Raw genomic sequence first — 26,728 nt, 5'->3', positions numbered from 1 at the left:
GTCCAGAAAGCCATAAAAGAATGTGTTAATCCATCACAGTAACACATAACTATCTGTGTATATCCATGTTTGCACATTTATGCATATCCGCTGTTATTAAAGAATTTATAATTTCTAAGCTAATTAACTTGTTGCATAAATCATCATAATCCATTTGTCTTCAAGACAATCTTGCCAGTTTAAGCAGCCAACACAGTGCTTCAAGAGCTTTTACCTCTGTTTTCTGGCTGGCATATCTCTGCTTTTTTCCAAGTGGCTCTCCTTCCTGATCTCACATCCTTTCCCAAAGCAAATAACTGGAAATTCCAACACATCATATTCACTGGGCTATGATGGGATCAGGGTCACAGAGACCTGAGAGGGAGTACACATCCATGCACTGTCACAGATGGTACCTCGCTTGATTTACTACTTTCAAACATGGGAGAATCAGTAACAAACATGGCCAGAGACGAAAAGTCAGGCTTTGAGAAACATCAGGTGACTGATTCCAGGGGAAGGCTGGGAAGAAAAGGAGCAGAGTAAGGACCTTTCTGCTCACTAGACGGAATGGCCCGAGGAGATGGCACAAAGAAGGATTTCCAGGAATTGATGAGTGAGGAACAACCCAACTTGTGCTGAAAGATGGGATGTCAGCAGAAGGCTCACTTGCATAAGAATCATTTGGACAGCGCTCTCAGGTTTGAAGTTTGAGTGGTTCTGTGTGGAGCCAGGAGTTGGACTGAGTAATCTTTGGTGGGTTCTTTCCAACCCCGGATGTTCTAAGATCTAGGTCAAGGAATTACAACACAAAGTCATCGTGAGTGACATGCAACAAAAGGAGTGTAGAAAAGTAGCCAGGGATGGAATCAGGAAGGCTGAATTTGCATACCAGTAGCAGTTAAAACTAGGTAGGAACATAGGGAATAACATGAAGGGATCTGACAAACATGTCAAGAGCAAAAGCTAGCTCAAAGTGTTTCTCAGCTGGTGAATGGAAGAGGCAACCTAGTAATAGACAAAATGAAAGTTAGAGGTGCTCAGCTTACGAGCAAAGCCCGTTCCGAGGTCCTGTGCATACAAGTAGAGTTTAAGAAGAATAGGAGCAGCAGAAAGGCAGTAGGCTAACAATAGCTTCGAGGAACTAGGAGTGCTAATTAGGTGAAATGCGATACACTGGAATGCGCTGGAAGAGCTGGTTGATGCGATTTTAGCACTGCATTTTTATCATCTATTAAGAAAAAAAAGTCCCTGACTGCTGGTAAAAGGCTAACACTACAAGAGAGACATGGAAAAGGATGAAGGGAAATACAGGCAGTCATTCTGACTTCAGTCCATGGAAAAAACACGAAGCACATCCTGTTGGAACAGGGGGAGAACAGTATATACAGTACACTTTCGTACAGCTTTTTGTACCACATACTGCAGCATTCTGCAACGCTAAAAAGCGTTGGCTGAACAACTGCACCATTAGATGAGCTGAAAATTGGCTGATGTGTAACTGGCAAGTGGTAGCAAGATGAGTACTCCAATAGTCAATTAGTGGACTCCATGGAAATGAATTCTTTGAAATATCGTCCAATCACATTTCATTTATTCCAGAGTTTGCTGGAGAGTTTTGCCACTGTTGTCATTGCAAACAAATCACAGCTACTAATCACAATTGCAAACGACTCAAGAATTGCTGTATCCACACCTTTTTACGAACAGACTGTAGAATTCTAATTATTTCCCATTCATGTTCAAACAAAATACTAACAAAAAAAGCTCACAAAAGATGATACTAAAAAGCTAGTTTCAGCCATTCTTAATAAGCATTATATACTATCAGGGATCATTTTCCCTATATTGTTAAAAACTAAAGATGATTATTATAACATTAGCAATAAATGATTGTCACTGCATATCACAACCAACACTATTTGTTTTAAGAACCCTTCCAGTTTGTTTCATCCTTCTCAAAATTAAATGTTTTAGCATAAAATATAATGTACTCACCTGTCTCTTCACTTATTTCAGTCTCTTCGTTGTCATCTGTTAAAAAAAAATTAAAAATAAAAATCAGGAAACATCCAAAATAAAGTATCCCATTATTCAAACTGTACATATCTTAGCTTCCCTTCTCCCATTTAACATTTTGTAGGCAGACCTGGAGGTAGATGGAAAAAAAAAAAAAAAAAGCTTTTGATGCTATGAAGAAAGTTCCTTTTTCAAAAAGTTACATTCTGGTAACGAAGCAGTTTCATACCATGAGACCTTTTTGGGGAAGAGCAGTGGGAATGAATAAAAAAGATTTGCCTTAGTTAATATCTGAGTAAAACAACATTCCAGAGCCTTAATCATCTAAGTCCAGTGACCACAGAGGTTTCTCAACTAAGCTCCTTAGTCTGTGGACTGTATTTATACCCTCTGAAACAGATTTGGACAAGTGCAAATTCTGCAAGCCTACAATTTCTGCCTAAAGCATAGCATCTTTCAAAGGTCTGCATGTACGTGTTATTACGCCATTTGAACCCCAAGGAGTTCTGCAGTACTATGATCAATGGCAATGGAAATTAGCAGTATTATTTAGGTCCTAATTTACAGAATTGGATCTTTACACCACAAGCTCCACTGAGATTCAAATACTGTAACGCGTGCCATGAGGACTGAAGACCTACTTTCATCAAAATTTGGAGCTTGAAACATTTTAAGTACAGAACAATTAGTAAATAACAGAGGCCTGCACTGGCAGTTCTGCTTAAATCAAAACATAAAAAATAAAATAAAATCATGAGCATGAAACTTTTCACGGGGGCTTGTAAATCTACGCTAGATGGATCTATATCCATCCCTCACCGCCTTCCATTGCAGTCACACCTGCTCTGCATGCACAGCAGGACTTCCAGAAGACACTAAAGGACAACAAGTTGCGTTTTTCTTGAGCACACTTCAAACTGGCACAAAGGATTGGGACTGAACAAAGTCGCCACATACTTTACCGCCTTCCTCCTGACTCTAAAAACAATTGCTTTGGAGTTCAAAAAGGCACACTGACCCCTATCTGTACACAGAAACTGTAAGGAGCTCTGACAAGTAGTCTTTGCGATCAAGAAGAGAGAAGTTATGTTGAAGGAAGCCAATGGGAATCCTGCCATTCACTCGAATAGAGCCAGGATTCTGAAACAGTCCTGACATTTTTCAACAAACCACTGAGAAAGCATTTGGTTAATACAAAGCTTATTCATTAATCCATTTCCAATAACATATTCTTCCCATGGAAATGTTTATAATGAAGCCAGCAGGATAAAATTTCAAATTAATCTAAGACACGACACTAAATCAGTGTAACATAACATCCTAACACACATATATCACCCGTTCTTCTGTTGAAGGTCTGAATTATAGTTCTCTAAGTGACTTGGAATATGAAATTCCCAGAGCAACAGAAATAGCTTCTAAGTTGGTGATAATGGACACAGACAAGAAATTTGGCGTTATTAAGTAGTAATCATTATGCAATATAATTATGAAAAGTCAAAGACTGATTTTGTGAACTAATTGTGAACTAAGTGCTGCTTTTTGGGTTGGTTTTTTTTTTTTTTTTTTTTTTCCTCTCTGGGAAAAGGAACCTAAATCTTGCTGAAACGCAATGCAGTCTTTACATCACTTCCAAAAATGGGAGGTGGGCTCCTGCCCATGTTGCGACATGACCTCCAGGTCATTGTGGTGTCTTTGAAAATTCTACTCCAACCTGTATCTGAATCTGAGTTTCCTTTTGGCACACAGCACTCCCCAGTTACTTCATGTGTCTATAATTCTTATTCTTAAAATACTAATGCATCTGGTGGAAGTGCTTCTCTGTCATATATAAAGCGATCTCTTTCACTGACCTTGGTGTGGCTAGCTAAAGTGATAAACACCACATTTAGCTGTCAGAACTCTATGCCAAAACCAATTATTTTGGGTGAAAAACATTATTTTAGGAATTTTTATCCAAAAATCTTTTGCTTTTCTCCCAATAGTATGTTATTACAGGCAGTTACTGGGTTTTAAAGAAATGAAAGCACATAAAAGTTTTTTGGTTTTTTTTTTTTTTTTTTTTTTTTTTCTTTTTACCAGAGCTATTATAAATATGAATATAGGACCAAATGAGTGCCAAGATTGCTATAAATTAGATCTGTAATACTAAGGTTTATTTTCCTTGCTCCCTATGCATATTTTTACCCCTTGTAGAATAAGCTTTCTAGAGTGATGCATATATTAAACCAAAGCAAACCAGTCTATCAGTCCCAAAACAAAATGGAGTAAAATCACAGAAGAGCCCAAGAGTCAGTCTCTGATGCCAGTAATCATTGCCTGGAAGAAATGTGGCCAAATTTCTTGCCCAAGCTCACATTTGAAAGCCCAGATGTGAGCTTGCTGCAACTCTTACTCTTAAAAGAGTTAACTGAATAGGAAAACATGCTGCAGTGTGTGCACAGATTCATCAGGGTTCGAAAAGACCTCTAAGATTCTTCAGTCCAACTGTCCACCTATCACCAATATTTCCCACTAAACCACGTCCCTCACTACAACATCTAAACATTTATTGTACATCTGTAGGGACAAGTGAGTTCCCCATCTCCATGGGCAGTCCATTCCAGCACACAACCACTCTGGGGGAAAATTATTTCCTAACATCCAAACTGAATCTCTCCTGGAGAAACTCAAGGCCACTTCCTCTCATCTTACTTCTAGTTACATAGGATAAAGATGCCAACCCTCACCTCCCTCACTACAGCTCCCTTCAGGCCATTGTAGAGAACAATGAGGTCTCTCCTCAGCTTCCTATTCTCCAGACTGACCATCCCCAGTTCCCTCAGCTGCCCCCCATCACACTTGTGCTCCAGACCCCTCACAGCTCTGCTACCCTATTCTGAACACGCTCCAGGCCCTCAGTGCCTTTCTTGCAGTGAGGGGCCGAAAACTGAACACAGTACTCAAGGTGCAACCTCACAAGTGCTGAGTACAGGAGGATGATCACTTTCTTGCTCATGCTGGCAATTATTTCTGATACAAGCCAGGATGCCACTGGCCTTCTGAGCATCAACCAAGACTCCCAGATCTATTTCCTCTACACAGTCTTCCAGCCACTCTGCCTCACATATTGCCTGGGATTGTTGCACTTGGTCTTGCATGCATGTGGTCATTCTTGGTTACTCTTATGTTTGGCAGAGCACAGCAGTGGCCTTTCACATGCCTTTGCCAATTAAAACCCTATATTTTGGGGAACTCTACCAAGAAGATTTTTCTAGGGAAAAAAAAAAAAAAAGACAAATCTTTCAAGATCTCTTCCTGAAGCAAAAGGAAAACTGGCACTGACTCTCTGCATGAGTCAACCCATCACCAAGAAAACTCATATCAGTATTTAGAAGGCTTGGGAGACAAGGAAGACATCTAATCCAAAACATTTCATACATTTGAAGGCACAAAGTTTTCCAGCTACTAGTTCAGCTATGGTTCATAAAATCAAGGTATTAGGTAGGTGATATACGGGAGAACAGTTTCCAGTCAGTTAAAATAATTCACAATTCAGAATCAACCTGTGATGGAAACTGGCCCTCTAACTCTCACATTACATGGGTTAACTATATCTCAAAAGATCAGAGAGCTTTGCATTTGAGTGCAATTTGCTTGGTACGTATACATTTGTATAAATTACAGGCTTCGTGGTATATTCATGTATCAAGAGATGTCACTTACCCCTTCATTCCCCTCTCCCTTGTTACCTGCTGAACTTGGTGAGACAGAATGATTGCACCGTACCAGCTCCTACTGGCACAGGAGAAAGAGATGCCGCCTTCTGTCATATACGTATTTTTCCTTTGCCTTGCTGGTCAGGTTCCTTCTCTGTCTCACTAGACACTGCATACAAGCAAGTGCAAGCCAGATGGCTAAAATCGTCAATCTGTGTTTAGATTTATGTTAGGAACAAAGAGGTGAAAGGCTCTAAATACCACTGCTAATCCCCAAAGCCATTAAACTACTTCTTCCTTGTTGCTCACGCTTCTATTTGCATTGTTCATCACGTTTGCATGGGGAGAGTCAACACTATGCAAACACCTTTAATTTCTAACTATGTATGCCTCATGGAGCTCTTACAGTAGAGCCAGCTCCAAGCTGCTCGAGGCAGCTGTTTAATCTGTACTCAGGGCCTGCATTTCAGGCTCCCGGTGCTCCCCAGCAGTGCTGCATGCTGATGGCTTCTTCCTGCCTTCTCCCTTTCCTCAGCCTCTTCATCTCATACTTTAGCATTTGTTCATCTTATCAGCACTTTCTGCTGTTCCCTGATCTCAATCCTTACCCACGTGTCTCAGCTGTCTCTGTCATGCAAGTGTGGCTGCACAGGCTGAAGACAACTGTGAAAAGGGCTGGGAGAGCACAATGGGACCAGACCTCTCCCTTCTGTAGCCTGCATAAATGCACCACGGCAAGCAGAGCAATGGGATGGGCAGAGCTATACAAGAGGCTGAAGGAACAAAATGGAGATCTTAATGCTCATGCCTCAAAAAAAAAAAAAAAAACCACTATAAAAAAATGCATGAAACCTTTCAGCAGTGAGAGCAGCAGCTATCCCATTGAGATTTTTTGTCATGCAAAAGCAGGGTTCCAGCCTTCAAGCATTTGCCTAGCAGGGACTTGATGATCTGACCCTACAGCTCCCGCTAGAAGAACAGAGGATGTGCTGCACTAAGGTTTCAAGACAATGGATCCCATTTTAGGGCAGTGTCTGCTTACTCAAATGAAAAGCTTCTTCTGTCAAATCTTGCAGTGGGTGGCAGCATGAACCAGGCTACCAGCCCTCTGCAAACTGCCTAAACCATGATAATATTGGATTTCCTGCAGTGGAAAAGACCGAGTACTCACTGTCCCTATTCCTCTTTACCACATTTGTTTTTCTGAAACTTTGTTCCAAAGCTTCACCCACCTATCTGCACAATTATATTAACAGCTTGACAAGCTTTCTAACGCTGTATCTATTATCTATTTTAAGTGGGGAAAAAAAAATCACTTCTTTTGGATAGCATAGGACCACTGCTGCTACCTGACAGGAGCTTCATAATAGCGCACAGACTCCATCTCAGAAAAGAAGATTGGTAGTGTAGTAAGGCACACAAGAACACCCCAGAGCTTGACAAAGCCTGTATGTACACAGAGGGCTCACAGTAACGTAGGAGCTCATGAGCTCTTTTGGCTGCTCTGAGCCATGGAAGACTGCTCTCCACAGAGTTGATGCAACCGAATGACCAACAGCACAGAAAAGGGGAATGTTTTCTTTGAGGAAAAGCAGATTTGGAAACCTCTGCCTGATGAGATCAGGCAAGACAAGGCCTGATTCTTACCACATCTACTTGTAAAAAATATTCTCAGAAAAAAAAAAAAAAAAAAAAAAATCCTCAACAAAAGCAGCACATCCTTCTGCTCTGGAAGGAGAAGTGGAGCTTCTGAGCATTTGTACCCTGCAATCCTCCTTGCAGAACAATAGGTACTATATAAACTCCCAGCTGACGCTAAGCAAGTTTGATGAAATTTTGTTTACTCTGTTGTGATTATGCAGAACTTTCCATTGACACACCGCACATCCCAGCCTTACTGCAGCATCGGTGCGGTTTTTCCTCCCATGTTGCTTGGTTACACCAGTCCCACAACACCAGAGCCTCACTGCATGTAAAATGCTTGTAGCTTTTGAAGCCATATCAAATAGAAATCCATAGTACCAGCCTCTTAAGAAGTTACACTTTTTTTTGTTTGTTTTTTACCACAAAGATGACTTTTATGCATCATATCACTCAACCTGCAGTAAAATGCATATACCCATACGAGCCTCAGGTGCCTACAAAGGCAACACAGCGGCTGCTGTTCCCACTGTGGGTGAACTGGACAGCAGAGCTGCAGCGCAGGAAGTAGAGCTCACAGCCAGGATCAGATTTGAATTTCTATTTCCCAGATGCTTCTACCTTACACTCTTTGCAAAAACACTCATCTGTTTTTCAAAAAAGAACCTATTTCTAAACTTCCTTATTTCTTCGATGCCTTAAAATACTGAAAACAACTGAGTTTTGTTTACCAGAATGTTCAAGTGGATTTCTCACCCATAAATATGCTAGTGTAGCATTCACACACAAAATGTTATGTTTTAGAAATGTGTCACCACATGCAAATACAAGCTCCTAACAAAATCTCATCAGTAACCTAAGACAGAGGCAATCAAATGAGACAAACACAAATTTAACGGCATCCTTTGCAATTAGAAGCGCTCAAGCACATGAAATGACTCAGCATCAGTGTCCAGAGAAGATGGCATATTTTCGAGCATGACGTGAAATGCATTTGCACTGTTTTACATGGAATCTAAAAGACTATGCAAGGCAGCAGGAAGAAAAGGTGCCTGTTCAAAATTACATATCCGGAAGATATTACACAGGAAGGGCGTATGCTTGTTCACCTCCTTCTGCCAGGCATCCATGTGCAAAGGACTGAATAGAACAGCAAAAACTTCCCTCCCACTACCAGCTTCTTCCTGAGCATATCACTTACAGGTTATGGTGACTAACAGCCACTGCTGGACTAGTCCTATGCTGGTTGAGCTAATCTCCTTTTCAACTACATTTAATTCCTGCAGGGTCTGCAGCACCTCACAACAAGTGTTCCTACTCCCTAGCTATGTGTTGGGTAGAAAATTACCTTTAAATAAATAAATAAATAAATAAATAAATAATTCTGATTCATCATTTCCTGGAATATTTCCTGGCATTTCTTGTGTTGCAAGAGACAAAACAGTGCTCCGGACTCACCTTATAATTACCACCACTCATCATCTTCCCTATCCTCTCCCGCACTGCTAAGACATGCAGCAACCCTGCAAAACCCCTGTGCCTCGAAGGGCACCTTCATCACCGGCCATTTCACTGTTTCAATGCAATCCTTATCCACCAGGAGCTGAAGAGCTCAGGGATTTGGAGTGCAAAAGAGCCATTTTCCCCTATCTGTTGGTGCAACTGTAGGCTCTATCATCAGACTCACTATACAAGGAAAGGCAAACATTCAGAAAACACTATCAGAGCAAAAAAGGAAAAAAAAAAAAATGGAGAACTTCACCTCCTGAAAGAGCACTGAAATACATTACAGACCCACTGTCTGTCCATACCCTGATCCAAGCAGTGCTGTTGCTGCTAACAAGAATGAGGCAAGCAGACAACTTTCTTTCTACAGCTCACATGCAGCAGAATACCACAAACTTGTGTCTAACAGTGTACAATCAGAGGATTTAAGCCCCATGCATTCAGCACTCGTCATTCATTTAAGTCCCATGCATTCAGCACTCGTCATTCATTTAAGTCCCATGCATTCAGCACTCGTCAGGCCGCACCTCGAGTACTGTGTCCAGTTTTGGGCCCCTCACTGCAAGAAAGATATTGAGGCCCTGGAACGTGTTCAAAGAAGGGCAACGAAGCTGGTGAGGGGTCTGGAACACAGGCCATATGAGGAGAGGCTGAAGGAGCTGGGAATGTTCAGCCTGGAGAAGAGGAGGCTCAGGGGAGACCTCATGGCTCTCTATAACTTCCTGAAGGGAGGTTGTAGTGAGCTGGGGGTCGGCCTCTTCTCTCGTGTCATTAGTGATAGGACCAGGGGGAATGGTTTCAAGCTACGCCAGGGGAAATTCAGGCTGGACATGAGGAAGTATTACTTTTCAGAAAGGGTGGTCAGGCACTGGAATGGACTGCCCAGGGAGGTGGTGGAGTCACCGAGCCTGGGGGTGTTCAAGGAAAGACTGGATGTTGCGTTGAGGGACATGGTTTAGTAGGAGCTATTGGGAATAGGTGAACGGTTGGACTGGGTGATCTTTCAGGTCTTTTCCAACCTTAGTGATTCTATGATTCTATGATTCTATGCCTGAGGTGACCAATACTTGCAATACAACTAAACACTAGAGCAGTACTCTGCCAGCAGACTGCCAGGAAATAATTCAGAAGAGGTCACACCAGGAAGCTTCGTTATGATTCAGACCGAAGCAGAACTCCCCACTACCATTTCTAAGGCACTGGTGACCTACTGACGTGTCAGAAGGAGCTGGGACCCTTCTCCTGGTCTCCGTCTCCAAAGTTGCCCCTGAGCTGCTTCCTGTTCACCCTCCTGCCCCTACAGACCACCTAAAAGACAGAGATACTGGCAGAAAGGGCAAAGGAAGCAACCTCAACATGTGGTTGGATTGGCATAGTCACCGCCATGGCAAATTAAGACAAAAAGCAATAGAAAAAATTAGTTTCACAGTTCTGTGAACACCTTCAGATTTTACTTGGCTTGATTTTATGAGGTAAGTTGTTTCAGACACATCTTGAAATGGATGGGTATTCTAAGCCTTATGGCTATATGAAGCTTTTAGATTGAGAACAATTTTTACAGTGAGCTATTTACGTTGGAGTGCACTCGATCAGAATCTGCAGGTGCTCTAAGAGAGAAATAGAGCAAAGCCATCATCCTATTGTGGTGTGCAGGCTCCTCCAGCTCCCCCAGACAGCTGTGCTTCCTTAGGAGCCTGTGTTACTGAGGGAAAGGCAACCACCACTGGAAACAGCAAGCCTGTGCCTCCTCCCAGCAGTTCAGACTCAAGTCCTTCAGGGAGGGGTCCTGTACAAGACATTGGAGGATGACACCCCTCAATACAAAGCTCAAAGGGGTTCGGGGGGGGGGGGATTTCAAACCTTTGCCACCGCGTCAGCACTTCCTATCCATGCAAAATCCTCTTCAGTCTGTCACAGCTCTGTCAAGACCACAATTCCTTCTCACTCACTGAAAAAGCTTCACTCATCTCTACCCGAACATGGGACTCCCCACAGATTTCCGTGCCGGTGGAGCACTGAATGCCCCATCTCCAGCCCCTCTGGTTCAAACCAGTGAAGAGGCACAGTGTTTATGTGCTGGGAATGTAGTGACCCGAAAGCTCTGCCCACAAACGAGGAAAGCAGCTGAGCCCAGCAGCACACTCAGGATGCCCTCGACAGGCAGGTGAAGACCAAAGGCCTGCAGGCTCCTTCAGCCGAGCCTCCCAGTAGCCCCAAAGCCCTGGTGGCCTGAACCAGCCATGAGCCATAGCTGGGTGACTTAACATGCAAGCCCCTACCCAGACCAGACCTCAAATAAAGGGTATCAGGGACTTCCAGTAAGCCAGCTGGCACCTATCCATGCAGTAAAATAAAGCCTATGAAAAATATTTTGTGGAATACATTCAGGTGACAAATTAACACAATGAATCTGCTCGTGAACATTGCAAATGCAAACAGAGAGGCAAAATTTATCAAACGAATTACCCATTTGATATAGAATTGCTTACAAAAGGCTAACTTATGATTCCTTTGCTCACGCTGAGGCCTGTCATAGTCCCAGTGGGTTCTGCCATATTAAGTGCAGAGGGGATGCTCCTCAACACCAGCACAGCAATTACAAACTCTGCTTAACAGTTCAGTCACGTATTAGTGCAGGGATCTGCCTTTTTAATACAAAGCCCTTCATTCAGGCATTTAGACAGTTTCCAATTTGATTCCAAGCCTGGTAGATCTCTTAACAACGAATTTCCTCTGCAATTATAAGATATTTGCACATTTATGCACAACTTCCTATTTGCACATTGCATCCTCCTAAAGTAATAGGAGGATTAATAGAGAACAGTAGTTCTCATCCGCATCGCTTTGGACAGGGTGGATAGCATTTTGGCATGCAGGGTAAAAGCAGAAAATGCACTAAATGTCATAACCTGGAATAGAAGGGAGAGAAAGCTTTTCAAAAAGCAATTTTTCTCTCTCTCAGCACCAACTGATGTGGCTCACACAAAAAAAAAAAAAAAAAAAAGAACAAGCTGTTGGGCTCAGCATCCTTTCAATTAGCTCTGAAAGGACACAGAGTCTAAAAGCTTGCATCTTCCATCTATCAATTGGTCTAATAAAAGTGCAAATCTCTCCTCTCTGGCAATTTTAGCGATGCTGTAGTGAAGTAATTCTGTTACTGTGTTTAAACTAGTAAGAGTAATATCACCTGGAACGGGGCAGCTTCATAGCATGCACCTTTTACGACATTATTTTGTCTAAAGAACATTTTCAGAAAAAAAATGATTTCCCTTTCCAATCCACTGATAACAGGTGGTAGATTCAGAAGTACTATAAACATTGCAATTTAAGACAAACCTTTCATAATATACAATAGTCACCATGAAAAATAAGCATTTGCCAAAGGTCTCCACAGGATTATCTATCTGACATACTAAATAGCTAGCTACACACAGGACACAGGAGAAAAATAAGGTGTCTCTGCCTCCAGCTGGCAACCGTGTACAAATATGCTTAATTTTACTCACATGAATAAACCAACCAAGGAGCACGTGTAACTGTAAGGTAAAAGTTAGCAAGTCTAGCTTTCCAAGGGGAACGTTTTCATACCGTTTCCTGGTAGGTTTTACAAATATATATTTAGCAATAAAAGTAATGCCTGGATTCCAGGCTCTGTGCAGAACTGTGTTAGAAGAGACAATGAATTCCAAGAGAAAAAATGATACAAGTATCAGCAGCTTTCCTGGAAAGCTCACACATAATACCAGTAGCAATGAATCCAGTGAGGTAAGAAGTACACATCTGCGCCAGGATTACAGGCAAGGGCATTTTATTTGCCTGAAGGATATGCAGCGAGACATCATCTCAGATTAACCAGAGAGAATGTCAGTATGCAGCTGAAGAGAGGATGTCTGGCCTGTTTCATTCCACCAGGAGAGAGAACACAACTGATCCACAGAAAAACAAATCACCATTTGTCTCACCTCATGTGCTAAAACAGTGACTGATTTTAAGATTTGTTGTCCAACAAAAAGTCTTCTATCCTTGCTCTTTTCCTACCAGGACATTCATGAACTTCTCAGCAAAACCTCAGAGATTCCACTCTAAATTTTGGGTGAATCAGGGCACTTTTCCCTCTAAAATAATACTTTCCTGGGCCATCACAGGGATGAGATCTGAGTCTGAGTTAAAGCTTACATGGCATTACCCTCAGAGCATGTTGGCTTTGACTCAGGCTCTGTACAGGCTATTGCTTACTAAGATTGGATCTGAAATGCTGAGGCTGTGACAACTGGTCCGTTACTGAACAGCTATGTTACACTTCCAAGATATGAAATTAACTTAGAAGTCTGCTCCTTCCCCTATATATTTAAAGTTTGCAAATGACAAAGCTCTTGGCAGTTGTCTTAATATCAGTACTATTACTCAACTAATTTCTTTGGCATCCCTCTCACAAAATAAGTCTAATGATATGTTCAACTAATGGAACAATTTCCCTGTATCTATATTCCACTTACTCTAATGCACTGAGGTGTAACTCTAGCTTCATTTCATTATCACTTGACTAGCTTAAGTACTTGGATGTCTTTTTGGATTTATTAATGCACTAGGTTTAAAGTAATAACTATTTATGTATATAACTCCATGAACATATTCTTCTTTCTAAGCATTTTTGTCCACATCTATTCATGTAGATATATTTTGTAATGTTTCTGAATGTGAGATGCACATTTAAAACGTCTCAGTGTTTTTTTCTCTAAGCCTCAAGTAATATCTCAGCATTATTCCTTCCTGTGAATGCTCAGATAGCTTGCTATCAATTTAAATTTAGGGCAAATCTTTCCTTAGAGACTTCTGTTTTATTACACTAATAGAATTACTTAAAAACAAACAAACAAAAAATGCCATAGCAGTTTTGGCAGTTCCTTCCAGAGTCTACATATCAGGATTTCATTGCCAAAGATACAGACAGTTGCTAATTCCTTGACACAGAACCACACCGAATTCCTTGTAGAAGAAGCCAGTCTTGAAGAGAGATGGAATAATCCCCAGGAGGGGATTCTGTGGAGAACTTGTTGGAGCTTACATTAGGCTTACATGCAGATACCAATTGACAAGAAAAAAGGAAGAAACAGTACACCTGACAATCCTTTGGTGATCACCATTAAGACCTACAGCTAACGTCCTCATCATTCAGCTACAGACAATTTAGGATGGGGCCAACTTCAACCTAACCGCTGTTGTGATGGTACCCAGCAGAAAAGTGCCACTTCAGCAGGGCAAAGGAAGCCTGATGCTGAACATCAATCATTAGGGCACTCTTCTGAGACAGAGGCCCAGATACTGATCTTTTCTGCAGGGATGCTATCGAAGTCATTTCATTTGTACACATCTTTTCTGCCTCTCTCCTCATAAGCTGCACATCTAAGTGACTCCTGTAAGAGCACACCACACATCCGTGGTGTTACAAGAGATTAAAATCAGATCTCCCAAATTGCTGACTACTGACCTAAACACAGGAAATCCTTCACTGACTCAGGGAAAAAATCTTAGAAGCCAGCTTGGTGCCTTTTAAAGCTCCAAACTTAACAACCAGTAGATATTCAAGTCCTTCCGGAAGCCTGCACTATTGAAGCAAAAATAGTATTCAGAATCATTAATGGTGAGAAAATTACAGCTGAAAGCCTATGAGAATAGGTCCTAAGATTTTTTTTTTAGAAACCTACACCAAATTATGGCTGCTGAGAAGTAAAGCATTTTTTCTCTAGAAAGCTATCTGCATGAGCATCAGATCATGTGGTCCTTTTTCACAGTCACACGCCTGCCAACTACAGGATGTTACTGCACATTAGAGGGTTCCCATCACCACTGCTTTGCTATGGTCATATACAAGTTCCCTGTTTTAGTTTGATTAAAAAAAAACAAAAACAATAAAAAAAGTTAAAGCTTTTCATGCATGAGAATAGACATGCTTTTAAAATTACAGAACTATACTAGAACGAATCACCTGCACAATGTAGCATAAGGCGATAAGAAGTCTACACACTGTGATGTCCAACCCAACAGACCCTCTTTGTTCAAGACTTCAACAATGCCCTATTTTGGCAACACAAAAAAAGAAGTAGATCTCCCTTTTAACCCTCTTTCCCCCTTTAGTTTTGTCACGCTTCAGCACCTGAAGCATCTCATTGTCTCTGGGGCTTTCAAACCCAAGTGGGCTTTACATTGGTAGTAACAACAGCAGGCTTTCATCTGGAATTTCAAAGACTTCAGTGATGAAGGTGAGTATCAATACTGTAATCTGTTGACAAACTGCCACAATAGTTTATTCTTCCTTAATCCGAAAGGCAGAGACAGAGCCAGCAACAGAACACAGGGCACTGCTGTCTTGTCCAATGTGTATATTGACCAAAAAAAGATAAAAATCACACACTATCCAGACTAGATGTGAATGCAGTCTGAACGAATGTTCACTGTACTCCAGCCCAAAATATTACTACACAGACACCATTCTATGCTACCTGAATTATTCAGTATGTCTCTAGGCTTGAGATCACTGCAAACTGGAGATTACAAAGTTGTTAGTTCTAGATAAGGCAGAAACATCACAATATCCATGTTACCAGTAAAAGTAAAAAAAAAAAAAAAAAAAAAAAAAAAAAAAAAAGTCAAAGGAAAAAAATTCACTGTGGCTACTATGACAACATGGCCCTGTAAAATTAATTGAGAATCTCACAACACACCCAAGCTCTGCTTCCCATTACTCACAGGCCCATTCCACCAGGCAGTCACTCAGCGCAGGGAGCATTTAAGTGACTGCCATTTCAGAAATGGGTGATAAAAAAAGACTAAAATCTGGATCTTATCACATATAGCAGAGAAAACAGAATAAAACGGGAGAGGGTTAGGGTTGATTAAAAAAACCCACTGCTCTAACACGGATTTCTAATGATGTATGATAAAAATAAATCACGGGTATATAAGGAGGGGTGTGAACAAATTTACTATCTACCAGGTTTTCTTGCATTCTAGAAAGTAACCTCCTGTGTGAAGCCTAAGATGAACGGCTAACATTTCCCAAGTGCTCCGGTGAGAGCCATCTTTCTCCAATTCATTCTCGCACAGGGACAGCTCAGGTTTAAAGTTCCCATTCAGACACAGTTGGGCTCTAACCCCTGTGGTACCTTTTAAGATGCAGAGAAACCCTACCAGCACTATTAGTGAAAGAGTAAAGCATACACAGTGTGCATGGAAAAGCTGTATACGGTAGGAGCTATATACACTAGTGCAAATCATCTTCCTCCGCTCAAGAGAAGCAGTGCCACACAGCAGCCTAAAAGAGGAGATACGGACTACAGTAAGGATTGAAGAAACTAATAATACTGAGCATAGGAAAGCAGGCCTTGATTTTGCAAAAGCAGCATCACAAAACAGTTTTACCGGTTCACAGATTTTAAACGCCTGTGTTTCTCCAGCATCACAGCCTCTTTGCGCAACTGATCTCTAAAGAAAGTTCACATTTTAATACTTGGCTTAGGCAGTGAAAACAGAAAGGATGCCGACTGTTGCCTTTTCCTGCATTGTTTTTTGCAGTCAGATGGCAGTAAATTCCCATACCTACCTATAGGGAAAATCTCGCCCATTTTCTTCTTGAAAATTTTGTAGTCAACCTCCAAAAAGACGCAGAAGATGATACGATCCACCTGTAAGAAACAAAATTATTCACAGTGAAATGATTGCAACAATAAACATCAGCAATAATAGTTAATACCAACACTGCTTTATGCTTCAGGCAAGCAAGGAAACATCATAGGGACACGTGTTTTGATTTCATTGTGCATCTGTGTTGTAATTTATACAATAAAATTTGCAATTGTAGTTCAAAACTGTATTCTTTGTTAACTGCCTCCTGTTTATGCAAACCACTCTTGAGCATAGTATAAATTACTTTTGGCATTCTAGATGAGTACCAGGATGCAATGTTTGATGAAAGTGTCACACGGGGGGGTTTCTAATAAGCATAAAAAAGAGTAAACGGGTAAGCAAAGAGCTCTTTTTCCAATCTTTGTTGGACAAACCTATTTGCGAAACCATTTAGTACTTTAAAACGGCTTTAAAAGGTTTCATGTGGTTTTAATTTACATGAAATCACTTACTCTTGCTATAATACAAGCAAAATGCAGCAAAAACAAAAGCTGATTAGATGACAGGTAGCACACGGGGTAAATAAAACGTTTAACACGTCGTCTATTTAGTGAGGCTGAGTGTACCAATGAAACCACAGCCCACAGTGCACGCACCACCAACCCACCAATGGTTCCAAATAAATCAGGATGGCCTTCTGCGTGAAAGGCTTTTCTAAAAGTGACAAAAAAAAGGCAAACAATAAAAACCAAACACAATTCCAAAGCCTTTAGGACTGAAAGACACCCACAGCGGACTCACTCCAGCTGTGCTATTTCTTTGCTTTATCTGTTTGCCTAGCCCAGCACAACTCCTGGAAGGAGCAGTGGAAAAAGAGAAGACCCACGCAAGGCTGAGCTGCAGGACCCACCCATCCAGTAATCAAGTTCTTCTCTGAAGTGCCACGAGAGCATAATCAGAAAAGGATGAATTCTGAGCAGTAGGGAATTCAGCTCCTTGCCTGCCATTTTGCTGCCCTCGTGATTCCATGGGCAATAAGCCGACGTGCTGTGGCAGAGCTGCTTGCGAGCTGCATGCTACAAAGGCAGCAGCCTCCCTCCAGCAGAGAAACCTGCAGGACGGACGCTCACAAAAAAAGTGCCTTCTTTCCATTAACTTCACTAGAAAAAGCTGCCCTTTTGCTAGAGCTGCTTTTCAAAGCAAGTACGGGCCTTGGCTTCAAAGATACCATTATACTTGAGCAGCTCTGACTGCCATTTTAGAGCTCATTTTGGAGCAGCCTAGTAGAATAAAGAACAGAACAAGAGCAGGCAAGAATCAGTTATTCTGGAAAGTCCTGGTGGTTGGTAACACGGACATCTCCCAAAGGCAGCTTCAAAAGCTGAAAGTGCAAAACAGACAGGAGATAAGAAAGCAAAGGTGTGGGTTATGTGGGCCCTAGGGAAGACAGAGGCTGGGGAGCAGGAGAGAAGCAGCAGTAAGACAGAGCTTGGGAGCTTTTGCAGACTTGTGAGCAGGAAAATGTGTTTGTTTGTACGACATTCAGAGAAACTGCCTTGTGAGGCTCTGGTAAACAATCCAGGTTAGAGCTTCACAAAATGCTGGACTGTGTCATCAGCTGCTCCTCACAACAGATAAAGTAAATAAATAAAATAATAACAGTATTTAAACAAACAAACAAACATTAACGAAGGGCATGGGCCAAAAGGGCGCATTCATTTGCATACACACATGTTTATAACATAAAGCTTCAGTGGTGTTTTTACAGCTGTATTTCACCTGTTTCTACTTTAACAAAGTTGTGTTTTCAGGATGGAAGCTTCCGATAGAGAAAGCTTAAATTGCCTACTTTGTACAACCTGATTTAGGATTGTGCTGGGGCAGTCCTAGATTGCCATTTTCTATCCCCACCTCTTGAGCAGAGCAGATACTTGAGCATTACAGTGATAGGTGCAATACGTGCAATACGTGCACCAGACCAAGCAGAAAGGATGGGAACTTACAAGCCAGAGGAGGAATCATACTCCCACACAGAGAAGTTCTGAGCCGTCTGGCCCTCTGTACGATCTCACATTCTCTGCTGTAAACACTACAGGCATTTCCCTCATTTTCTATATTTCAGCTTCTCAAGGTGTTCCCTTTACTTGTATTTATTCTGCGCAGTTGACAATGACAAAACTTTTGCAATCAGGAGAATTTCTGCCACTTCTAATATGATTCCTTAATTTAAAGATAGGGAATCTCTCCAGAAATGGCACGCTATTTCACATTTTCTAGCATCCTGACTATACACATCCTGTGTATAAACCTGTTCAATTTCTTCTTGGTGTGAGAAAAAGCGCTCTATTTTTAAGTATGCATAAGATATTGTGATGACAGCCAAAATCCTGTGTTTATCTGATTGAATGGCATGTGTTGGCAGATAGTAAATCTGAAATTAAACCATATTCTATCATCCTGCCAGTCACTGACTATTTTATCTAACATCCCCAGCTAAAATAACTTGGAAATTAGGTACAGAAAGTAACCCTTGTCCTCACTGTTTCCAAACCAGCTACAATAAGCTGCAATAAGGAAAGGTTTAATCCGAGTGGACCCAAAACTCTGTAATCTGCTGGCTCACAAAAGCTCAGCAGGCCTCCCGGGATGCACTCTCACAAAAGGCACTCCTTGCTCAAAGAGGAAAGCTCTCCCATTGCATCTGGGACATGGCAGCAGATGAGCAGTTGGATGCAGTCCCTTTGCAGAGGGCAGGCAGGGACCCCGAGGGACTCCGTGCCCGAGGAGCCCCTGGAGCCTTTTGTGGGTGCCCGGCTCCTCCACAGTTGACCAAGCACCACTCAGCTGCAATGCAAGCCTAAAGGAGCTGCAAGCTGAAGCTATTAAGGCTCATCCTTGATCGACAGCTCCTTTTTGGAAGCTGGTGTTAAAATCAACCAGCCCCTGTCAGAGCTTGATCAAATTCTGCTTGCTTCACAGCTATGAATAGTGGGATCAAAGAACCCCAAAATTAAGAGTGCCGTAACAGAGGAAGAAGGGACTTAAATTGCATGAGCTTAGTAGGCAGCTTCGCAGCCCAAGGCTGTGAGTATATTGATTTTCTTTTTCAGTTGTTTTTTTATCCTTGGGACCTGCTCTCCTTGCCAGGCTGCATTTACTTTTGACTGGGATCCATTCCTGGTGGTTTTGCTAGCAGCACTAAATGGGGATCAGCAAACTACTGGAGCTTCACATGGCCCAGGCTGCTTCTGCAGCAGAGTGGGCCCTGACTCAGTCATTAATGCCAGCTTTGCATGGATGCATCCAAATCTTATCCACAAAACCCCTCACGCTAAGTATAGAAGCAATGCTGTTCTTGACAGCTCTGTTGACCTTAACACAGAGAAGCTGAGAAAAAATAATGCTTCCCTCTGCTCTTTGTTTAAAGGTTGTTGGTTTTTTTTTTTTCTTTTTTTTTTTTTCTCCTTTATTTTGTTGTGTTCTTTCTGCCCTGGGGGGTTAGAGAGCACTTAGCATCGAGTCAGCTTTACATGTGCTGGTGGGCCATGCCAGTGGCCTCATGCAATCTGGGTTGGCTCTCTCTCAGACCACTCACAGTCAGGAAGAGCTGTGCAACCAGCTCAGGGACTTCACTGTCACAGTAGCATGGGCAAAGCTGCCCAGGGGGTCCCAGGAGCTCTGGAGCACAGCTGGGGCTGCACCTCTCTGTGGGAGCCCCACTACTCCTGCACACCACCAATCAGACAGCCCTGCCTGCAGAACGCAAGCAGAGCAACAAGATGGGTGTGCACTGCTTGGAGAAACAGCCACAAGGATGTGGCCCTTCCAAGGTGAGTCCAATTCCTCTGCCTTAACTTCTCTATCTGCTTAGGGGACAGCAATACTTAGTTTTGCACTTACACATCAGTACCAAGAGGTATTGCCAAGTTTGATCTATAGGACCTGCCAAATAGAGCCATACGCATAGCTGCACGTATGTGCAGGTGCCAAGCCATACATCAGGCACAGATCTTACGCAGAAAACCAATCAAGAGCTGTTCTACACTACTTCATCTACTAAGTGTTTCCATGTCATTGCCACATCGTGTCCTAATAAAATAACTCTCAATGAATATAAAACCAGCTACATTTCAGCACTTCCAAGTACTCCATGCGTGTCCTCAGTACCAAGGCATTCACCCAGTAGGCACTGATTGCTTTTTATTATACACACTAATAAGCTGCTGCACCATAGTTTAAATCTTACCAGAAAATACACAATTGTAAAACAAAACAAAACAACAAAACAGTTGTAATTTGTAAAAAAAAAAAAAAAAAAAAAAAGTTTCCCAAATGAAAATAGCAACAAATAACAAAGAAAACAAAGTAAGAATGAGTCTCTCTTCCTTGTAGCAAATCTCCTTTACAAAATATGCTTATCTGACCCCCCAGAACTCACTGTCATTAGGGCATGGCTAACACCAGAAGCTTGCTGTAACATTTTCAGTTTATCAAACGTTCTGTGGACTTGATTCAAAACTCAGTGGAGCCAAACAGAAGCTTTTTATTGACTTCAGCATGCTTGGATCGGTGCCTATAGCCCATAATGCCAGAAACAACACTTGCCTCCTTAAGAATTAAAACTCTTCTGATATTCAAATTTTATTATCCTAACTCTTCAGATACTTTCTCAGATACTTCCCTGACAATCACCATTCAGAGTTGTCTGAAGCAATTAAGTCTCCTTGACTACAGTGCCTGTAAGGAAGAGGTCCTGAGCCTTCACTGGGCTAAGATCCCACATCTTCCCTCTGCTCACAGCACTATTGCTTGGGCAGCCTTGGTGGCTTTCACTGTCCCAGATGGAGACCAGTGAGAACAAGGCCACATCATCCCATTTTTTTTCAAGATACACTCTCACGGAATCAAAACCTCAATGCTGGGAAACAAAAAGGAGGAGGAAAAGATTTTTAACGTATCACAGAGTGAGGCTACGAGTGTCTCACCTGACTGCATTGCACACTGAGTAAAACTTCTCCCATTGCCATGGCAGCAGCTCAACCAGCCATTCTGAAGGTGACAACTCTCATGCTCATTGTCAGGGACCCCGTTTTCCACTTCCATTTCACTGTTTTCCACCAGGACTGCTCCCTGCCCAGCACCAAGCTGATGCGTCACGTCCCCTCTTTGCACACTTCAAAGAGACCACCATCTGTTTCTGCTCTCTTCGAGCACTGGTACATGATACTCTTGATGCCTATTGTCTCCCCTTCAGCCTAACCCCTGCCTGATCTGATCCTCCAGTAATCCTATTGCAACCAACTAACAGATGGAAAAGCCAGCTCTGTAAGTAACTCGGGCAGCTGCCATCTCCCTTGCAGCAGCAGCGAGCTCCCTCACCAGAGGCGCTGCCTTTCCCGAACCCCACGCACATCTGCCCAGCTTTTCAGAGAGCGGGCAGCTTGAGTGGAAAGAAAGAGCAAAGAGGATTTCATCCCGCTTGGAAACGAGCCATAGTCGAAGCCAGAAGTTTTCACACACCTCTTCCAAAGGTGAATGCTTCAAGCCCTATAAAACCTAGTCATTTCACAGCGCCATAAATTAAAATTTAGCCTCCTACTATTATTACTAATTTCACAGAAACCATTAAAGTGTAGAGCCTAGCTGACTGTCTGCTCCTTTCAGCATGACATCATGGTCTATAATTGCAGAATTACTCTCAAAAAGAACTTCAGTTTAGTATTTATGGCAAATACAAAGCTTTGGCGCCGCTTCCATCCTCATAAGAAGCTTTAAGCAGGGCAGAGGTGTCAGACTAGTGATATGGCAGATTTGACAATCAATGAACTGTGCGATGATGTTCACAAAGAAATTCATCTGCTCTTAAGATCGTTACACCTGCCCAAGTTCAAACCCACTGCAGACCTGAGCCAAAACACAGTCTGCTTAACTTGAGTTGGCAAACGAGGCCAGCGTCAGGCAAACAGACACCCTCTGGATCACTCCTGCTGGTTGAAGGGGGGGAGAAAGACGCACCCTGTCAGGACAAAGCTCTTCATGGACTTGAGTTTTAAATTTCTTTGAATCCAAAGCGAAAATCTGAATTAATATCCACATTACTGCAAGCCTTCTGAAAGTAGATACTGACGAAGCACTATGATTTCACATCAAGAGCAAATACCCACTGAGGACTAAGCTGTAAGGAAGCAACTCTTACTTAAACCACTGTGTTACTTAGGCAGTCATTGAAAGAATGAAACGCAAAACATTATAAATTATAAAACGATTTATGTTTATCACAAATAGAGATGAATGGTTTCTATGGTGGTCTTACTGAAGTTAAAAAGCAGAAAATTATTATTGGTGCTTTAATATCCTATTTGTGAATGAAAGCGTACTTTGCTTGGGCTGAAAGATAATTAAAAGTCCAAAGGCAATTAAAACAAAACAAAACAAAACAACACAGAAACCACCATCAGAAATTTATTACAAGTTTAAAATATTAATGCAAACATCCCAAAGGAACTTTAGATAAGGCTTTGCAACAACCCCAGCCTGTAAAACAAAACGCAGTAGAAACAGAATTAGAAATGAAACCCAGGATAAATTTAAAGCATAGTCAGAACATCTCTCCCTGTCTGCTTTTCTTACTGCTCTGCTCACATTCAACAGATGATGGCAAATTACTCTCTGCATCTCATGGGTGTCAGACACCTCTGCAGTTATCACTATGACATAAGCCTATCTCCGTGCAACTGAAAAGCATTAAAACCCACAGTACTTGCTCGTGGAAAAGCACTTTTACTCATAGATCTGAACCAAAGCTAAATTTTGCGACAGTTACAGAATCACAGAATCACAGAATCACCCGGGTTGGAAGGGACCTCAAGGATCATGTAGTTCCAACCCCCCTGCCTAGCAGGGCCACCAAACATACACATTTAGATCAGGTTGCCCAGGACCCCGTCCAACCTGGCCTTGAACACGTCCAGGGATGGGGCATCCACAACCTCCCTGGGCAGCCCGTTCCAGGGCCTAACCACTCTCCTCGTAAAGAACTTCCCCCTAACATCCAACCTAAATCTTCCCTCCTTCAACTTGGATCCATTTCCCCTAGTCCTGCTATTGTCAGCCCTTATGAAGAGTTTACTCCCCTCCTGGGTGTAGGTTCCCTTCAGGTATTGATAGGCTGCAATGAGGTCGCCCCGCAGCCTTCTCTTCTCCAGGCTGAACAAGCCCAACTCCCTCAGCCTGTCCTCATAGGGGAGGTGCTCTAGCCCCCTGATCATCTTAGTCGCCCTCCTCTGGACCCTTTCCAAAATCTCCATGTCTTTCTTGTACTGAGGGCTCCACACCTGGACACAGGACTCCAGATGGGGCCTCACAAGAGCCGAGTAGAGAGGGACAATCACTTCCCTGTCCCTGCTGACCACCCCTCTCCTGATGGAGCCCAGGATCCCATTTGCCTTTCGAGCTGCCAGAGCGCACTGCTGGCTCATGTTGAGTCTCTCGTCCATCAGGACCCCCAGGTCCTTCTCTGCTGAGCTGCTCTCAAGGACCACTCCTCCCAGCTTGTACGGGTGCCTGGGGTTCTTCCGGCCCAAATGCAAAACCTTGCACTTTGCCGTGTTGAACCTCATTAGGTTCACCCGAGCCCAGCTTTCCAGCCTGTCGAGGTCCCTCTGAATGGCATCCCTTCCTTCCACCGTATCAACCGCACCACTCAGCTTGGTGTCGTCAGCAAACTTGCTGAGGGTGCACTCAATTCCCTCATCGATGTCATTGATAAAGATGTTAAAGAGCACCGGTCCCAAGACAGACCCTTGGGGGACACCACTTGTTACCGGCCTCCACCTGGACATAGAGCCATTGACCATCACCCTCTGTCTGCGGCCTTTCAACCAATTGCTTATCCATCGGGTCGTCCACCCATCAAATCCACTTCCCTCCAATTTGGAGATGAGGATGTGGTGGGGGACCATGTCAAAGGCCTTGCTCAGGTCCAGGAAAATGACATCGGTCGCCTTCCCTTCGTCCACCAATGCCGTCACTCCATCATAGAAGGCCACAAGATTAGTTAAGCATGACCTTCCTTTGGTGAAGCCGTGCTGGCTGTCTCGGATCACATGCTCATTCTTTATGTGATCGAGCATGTTGTCCAGGAGGATCTGTTCCATGATTTTCCCAGGCACGGAGGTGAGACTCACCGGCCTGTAGTTCCCCGGGTCCTCCCTGCTCCCCTTCTTGTATATGGGAGTGACGTGACCCTTCCTCCAGTCGTCCGGGACCTCACCTGACAGCCACGACTTCTCAAATATGATGGAGAGCGGCTCGGCAACCACCTCAGCCAGCTCCTTCAGGACCCTGGGATGCACGCCATCCGGCCCCATAGACTTATATTCATTCAGTCTAAGGAGGCACTGTCGGACTTGCTCTGCCCTTACAGTGGGGAGGGATTTACCTCCTTGGTCCCCACATAGAGGTTTGGGGATGCAGGGCTCAGGGACGTGAAAAAGACTAGAATCCTGGCCACCAGTGAAGACCGAGGTGAAGAATTCATTCAGCACCTCAGCTTTTTCTTCATCTGTTGAAGCCAGTTCTCCTTTTAAATTTACCAAAGTAGGTACACCCGTTTTGGCCTGTCTCTTCTGGCCAATGTACCTGTAGAAGGTTTTCTTATTGTTTTTCACATCCCTTGCCAAGTTCAGTTCTGCCTGCGCCTTGGCTTCCCTGATCCCATGTCTGCAAGTCCGGACAGCATCCCTGTACTCTTCCCAGGTGACACAGCCTTGTTTCCAGAGCTTGTACACCCCTTTCTTCGCCCTCAGTTCTCTCAGCAGGTCCTTGCTGAGCCATGCCGGTTTCCTACCTCGCCTGCCCACTTTCTTATTCAGAGGAATGGAGACCTCTTGTGCTTCCAGGAGGGCATCCTTGAAGAGCAGCCAGCTCTCCTCAACATCTTTGTCTTTGAGGGCGGCGCGCCAGGGGATCTTGGCCAGCAATCCATTGAGTAGCTTGAAGTCTGCTCTTCTAAAGTTCAGCGTCCTGATCCTGCTCTTTGCCAGGCCCACATCGCTTGAGATCACAAACTCAACCAAGGCGTGGTCGCTGGAGCCCAGGCAGCCTCCAACTTTGACACCTTTGATGATCTCCTCAGCGTTTGTGAGCAGCAGGTCCAGCAACGCTTCACCTCTGGTCGGTCTGTCCAATACCTGAACCAGAAAGCTATCGTCAATGGATTCCAAGAGCTTTCTGGAGCTCTTGCAGCTCGCCGTGTGGTTTTCCCAGCAGATGTCCGGATGGTTGAAGTCCCCCACCAGGACAAGAGCCCGTGAGCCAGACATCTCACGCATCTGGAGCAAGAAAGCCTCGTCAACAGCCTCCCCCTGATCAGGTGGCCTGTAGTATACCCCTAACACCAGCTGACCTGTATTAGTCCCATCTCTAATCCTAACCCACAGGCTCTCAACCTGTTCCTGACTGTTTCTCGTAGGGAGCTCCTCACAGTTTATCCAATCTCTGACATAGAGAGCAACTCCCCCACCCCTCCTACCTCGCCTATCTCTCCTAAAGAGTCTATAGCCATCGATCGCAGTATCCCAATTGTGGGAGTCATCCCACCATGTTTCTGTGATAGCAACAAGGTCATAACTTTCCGAGTGCATCACAGTTTCCAGTTCCTCCTGCTTGTTACTCAGGCTGCGTGCATTGGTATAAAGGCACTTCAGCCGGGCTATCCGTCTCACCACCTTTATAAGGGATCTAGGATCCCCTAGAACAGCAGCATCCCCAGCATCCCCCTGCCCTACTCCTTCCCTGTGCACTCTGCCGTCATTGCTCATGGAGACAGTTGATAGAGTCTTGCCACCAGGTGGACATTACAGATGCCCACGGTCACAAAGAACAAGCATCAGAGCTAGATCTTAACCCCAGGATTTTGTTCTACTGTTCTCTCTCAAGTGAAGATGTAATAAGAAAAAGAAAAACCTATCAATGGTCAGAAGCCAAGGTTACAAGCTTGACTGCACTCCATCAGTCTTCCTCTGGCACATCCTTTCAATGCACCCATTTATTGTGAGAATCAATAAAGGTAACTATTTTCCCTAATACGTTGGTTGGTTTTTAAAGGTTACTTATTCCCTCTGAGAGAACCCAGTTTTTGCTTTCAATATCTTTTTAACAGACTGTGTAACTGAAGGACAGGTAGGGCCTTCCCTTTTGGACTTGGCCATTCCCTGTGCTGAGCTGTTACTTCTTTGTGTGAGCAAAGCACCTGCCAGACA

At 43.3% G+C, this 26,728-nt stretch overlaps 1 protein-coding gene across 1 annotated transcript in view; it reads right to left on the bottom strand.

Moving 5' to 3' along the window:
- Window positions 1-26,728, bottom strand: part of MACROD2 (mono-ADP ribosylhydrolase 2) — a gene marked incomplete at its 5' end in the record, with an annotated part of 837,700 nt that overhangs the window by 71,210 nt on the left and 739,762 nt on the right. The window contains 2 exon segments of the mRNA XM_079550710.1: window positions 1,978-2,013; window positions 16,444-16,525. Coding sequence (XP_079406836.1) covers window positions 1,978-2,013; window positions 16,444-16,525 — 118 coding nt within the window.

This window comes from Tetrao urogallus, assembly GCF_951394365.1.
Source record: "Tetrao urogallus genome assembly, chromosome: 2".
In the NCBI taxonomy this organism is placed as follows: domain Eukaryota; kingdom Metazoa; phylum Chordata; class Aves; order Galliformes; family Phasianidae; genus Tetrao; species Tetrao urogallus.
This window is presented reverse-complemented; position numbering and strand designations above follow the sequence as displayed.